This window comes from Mastomys coucha, unplaced genomic scaffold (genome assembly GCF_008632895.1).
Source record: "Mastomys coucha isolate ucsf_1 unplaced genomic scaffold, UCSF_Mcou_1 pScaffold3, whole genome shotgun sequence".
NCBI lineage: Eukaryota > Metazoa > Chordata > Mammalia > Rodentia > Muridae > Mastomys > Mastomys coucha.
Window position 1 is genome coordinate 58,189,117 of NW_022196909.1, and position 3,620 is coordinate 58,192,736.

Here is a 3,620-nt window from a genome sequence, read left to right on the forward strand (position 1 = left end):
ACTCTGTAGACCAGGCTGGCCTTGAACTCAGAAATCCGCCTGCCTCTGCCTCTGCCTCCCAAGTGCTGGGATTAAAGTCATGCGCCATCACTGCCCAGTTGATATTTTTATTTTTATCCACATGCACTCACCCTATTCACACTGGGCATATCTTTTTATTTTTATTTTTTTAAAAATGGTTAAGTGTTGTGGCTGAAATGTTTTAAGAATACTTTGGTTTTTTCAGTTTGTGGTTTATGCAGATGCTCAAAGGATAAAAATGATGAAAAACATCCAGTGAGCTACAATTTATCAAATCAATTAGCACACTGGGCATTTCTCACAGGAAAAGAGAATAGCGCTCGAAATGTTTCAAGGACTTCTCATGTTGTAACCTGATGACCTGAGTCCCATCGCCCAGACCCAGGTAGTGTGTGGAGAGTCAGCTCTTAAACAGTTGTTCATTGGTCTGCACGTGTGTTTTGGCATGCACACACACACACACACACACACACACACACACACACACACACACCAAAAGAAATGTAATGTTAAAAGTACCAGCTAAGTGACTCACAGGTAAAAGCTATTTTAATTCCATTTTATTTTGACGAGGTCCCATTATATAGCTCTGGCTGTCCTGGACTTACTATATAGATCAGGCTGTCGTCAAACTCAGAGATCCTCCTGATTCTGTCTCCTGAGTGCTGGGATTAAAGGCGGGGGCCACCATGCAGGCTCAGAGCCAAGTTTTCAGAGCACCAAGGTTCCCTACTCGCCAGTTACAGAACAGATGAGGCCACCACAGCTTTAAGGAGAAACTTTATTCAAATCTTGAGTTGTGCTCCAGGTTCAAACACAGTGGTAGCCACCTACTTCAGTAGACACACAAGTCAAAGCTTCGAAAGACAAAGAAGGCTTCCGGCAATCTTGCTAACGAAGCCGTGGCACTTGGCAGCAAGCTAGCATGCTCATCGCGAACCTGGAAGTTACAATTTTAATATAAACAATCTATCGGAAAGATAGCACTTTTAGGAATATAGAAACATGTTAGCAAATTGTTTAGCAAAATAAATTATCCTGGCTGAGAAGAAACACGAGAAGGCTATAGACTGAGGAACAAGGTTAGATGCCTCTAAATAGCAATAAACAGACTGTTTTGTCAACTTGAGACCTATCGCTTCCACCACACATCAATTTGTCCCCCAGAGGACAACTTCCAGGAGTCACATGCATTACATTTCCTCCAGCACGTTTTGATCTGGGTAGCACGTGGCTTGTTAAAGACAGCTTCTGATTGGTTGCGTCTATATGTTCAGCTTGGCCATGTTCAGAGTCGAGTCTTCATCTCCACTCTTCTTCTCTGAAACAGAAGAAAGACCTGAGGGAGAGAAAGCAGATTAACAGCAGGTTGAGAATGAGAATGGATGCCCCCAACAAGTACCCAGAACCATTCCTCTGTGTGTGTGTTTGTGTGTGTGTGCGCACGCGCGTGTGTGTGCACAGCAGTGAATGTACACGTTTATAGGGATGTGTAGAGTCAGAGACAACTTGGTGAGAGCCAGTTCCTTCTCACACCATGACCTGGTTAGATGTTTGTATGTTTGTTTGTTGATTTGGCTTTTTTCGTCTTTTTTGTTTTGTTTTGTTTTGTTTTGTTTTCCTCGTGGCACAAGTGAAGGTCATCCATGGAGAAATAATTCCATTATGAGAAAATGCCTCAGACTGTTCTTTGGGCAAGTAAGTCTGCATGCCATTTTCTTTATTGATAATCCATGTGGAGAGAACCCAGCCTTCCGTGGGTGGTGCCCGCTCAGGGTAGGTGGTCCTGCAGCTGGATATGACCATAGAGCAAGCTACTAAGCACCATGCCTCCATGGATCCTGCCTCTGCTTGAGTTCTTGCCCTGGATTTCCTCATTCAGTGACTATGACTGGACAGTCCTAAATAAACTCTCCTCCCGAGTTGTTTTTAGTTGTGGCGTTTATCACGGCAATTGTAAACAAACCAGAACATGTCATGTGGGATCCAGGGATGGAACAAAGTTCAGTGAGGTCTCTTATACCCACTGAGCAATATGGCCACCCACCAAAGTACTGTTTATTGAAAAAGCCATGTGAAGTTCTAGGAGTGCCCAGCAAACTGAAACTGAAACTGAAATTTGTCACGGAGATGAACTAAATGTCCGGAAGGAAATTCCAGAAGACTAACGGAAAGATACATTGAATGTGCAAGTAAATTAGTTCCGAGAACGGACCCAATTTTTATTATTTTGTGTAATGAGGGAGGATGGGTGGGTGTATGTACATGTGTGTGGAGGTGAGAGGACAACTGGGAGATGTCACTTCTCCCCTTCCACCACGTGGGTCCCTAGGTTTGACAGGCGTGGCAGTAGGTACCTTAACCCACTCACTGATGCCATCTTGCTTGCCCCAAGAAAGCCATTTTGTGCCTTTTAAAATAGGAATCTGTCAAGTTCAAAGTTAACCTCTAAGATTTACTCAGTTCACCAACAGGTTCCCTCTGACGGTTCAGCATATCTTCCTCTTACTCATTCCAACTGACCACATTTAAGCATGATACCCCCATCACCCCACTTCCAGTTCCACTAATATCCACAGAGGCTGCCAACTCATTCCATTTGAGAGATTAAAGGAAATGCTATCTTTAAGACTTGGAAATTCCAGGTGACAAGACACAGTGGTGTAAGCCCATGCATTACCTTTGATGGTGGCGTCATCCGGTGGCATGAAGGGAGGGTCCTTTCCCACTGTTTGGAATACAGCCTAACAAATGGAACCTTGAAGTTATTATCATCGTCAGAGTTGTAAGCCCAGAAATCAGAACCTCACCACAGATGGGGATAAGTGGTAAAATGGATTCCTGTGAATGGTCACCGTTTGGTTTCAGAGCCAGGGGTCAAAAGCAGAAGCATGGCTTAGGTTTATGAGTTCTCCCTGCTTGCTCTGTCTCCGCTAGAGCATTCCACACAGGTGGGGGAGTGCCCTGTCCCTGTATGTTTGCTCTCCCAACCATGGTAGCTTTGCTTGATGAAGGAAGGAGAGGGTGGGTGCGCAAAGGGGTGTGCTGCTGTGTACCTATAATCCCAGCACTTGGGAGGAGGCAGAGGAGCAGAGGTTCAAGATCATCCTCTATTATACACTATGCAGTATAGTTGGCCCTAAAGGGGACATATAGACTGTACCCCTCCTCCCAAAGTTTGGGGCTCATTGCAGTAGAGGGGGAAGAGAGTGTAAAGAGCCAAAGAGAGTGTAAAGAGCAGTGGATAACTTGTGCAAACACAAGTTAGACCAAATCCCCGCACGGGATGGGTGTCGGGGCCAAAACCCCACCCTTAGCCATAGAGACATTGGTGACTGACAGAAGAGACCGTTTTCTCTAGATCCTAACCCTTACAAGGCCAGTTATGCCCCAGCAGAAAAACCACACATTCAAGAATACCTGGACAGCACAAATTGGTCTTGAAGGTTGTAAAACACAAAGGATACAAAACTGGGTGAGTAGAGAAGGGAAGTGGGTCTGGGAAGAGCTGGAGAAAGGGAGTATATAGGACCAAAACACATCGCATGAAACTCGCAATAAATTAAAACAAACAGCAACAAAACCAAGCCAAGCTTTGC

General features: G+C 44.9%; 1 protein-coding gene across 6 annotated transcripts in view; it reads right to left on the reverse strand.

Moving 5' to 3' along the window:
* Nucleotides 1–784: 784 nt before the first annotated feature.
* Tdrd6 (tudor domain containing 6) overlaps nucleotides 785–3,620 on the reverse strand; it is a 14,887-nt gene continuing 12,051 nt past the window's right edge. For 3 of the 6 annotated variants that reach the window (XM_031346819.1, XM_031346818.1, XM_031346816.1), the window contains exons 4-5: nucleotides 2,702–2,765; nucleotides 785–1,360 (exon numbers count right to left, since the gene is read on the reverse strand). In XM_031346819.1, coding sequence (XP_031202679.1) covers nucleotides 1,287–1,360; nucleotides 2,702–2,765 — 138 coding nt within the window. In that variant the 3' untranslated portion in view covers nucleotides 785–1,286. The remainder of the gene's footprint in view (nucleotides 1,361–2,701; nucleotides 2,766–3,620) is intronic. The other 3 variants (XM_031346820.1, XM_031346817.1, XR_004112177.1) reach the window with 2 other exon arrangements.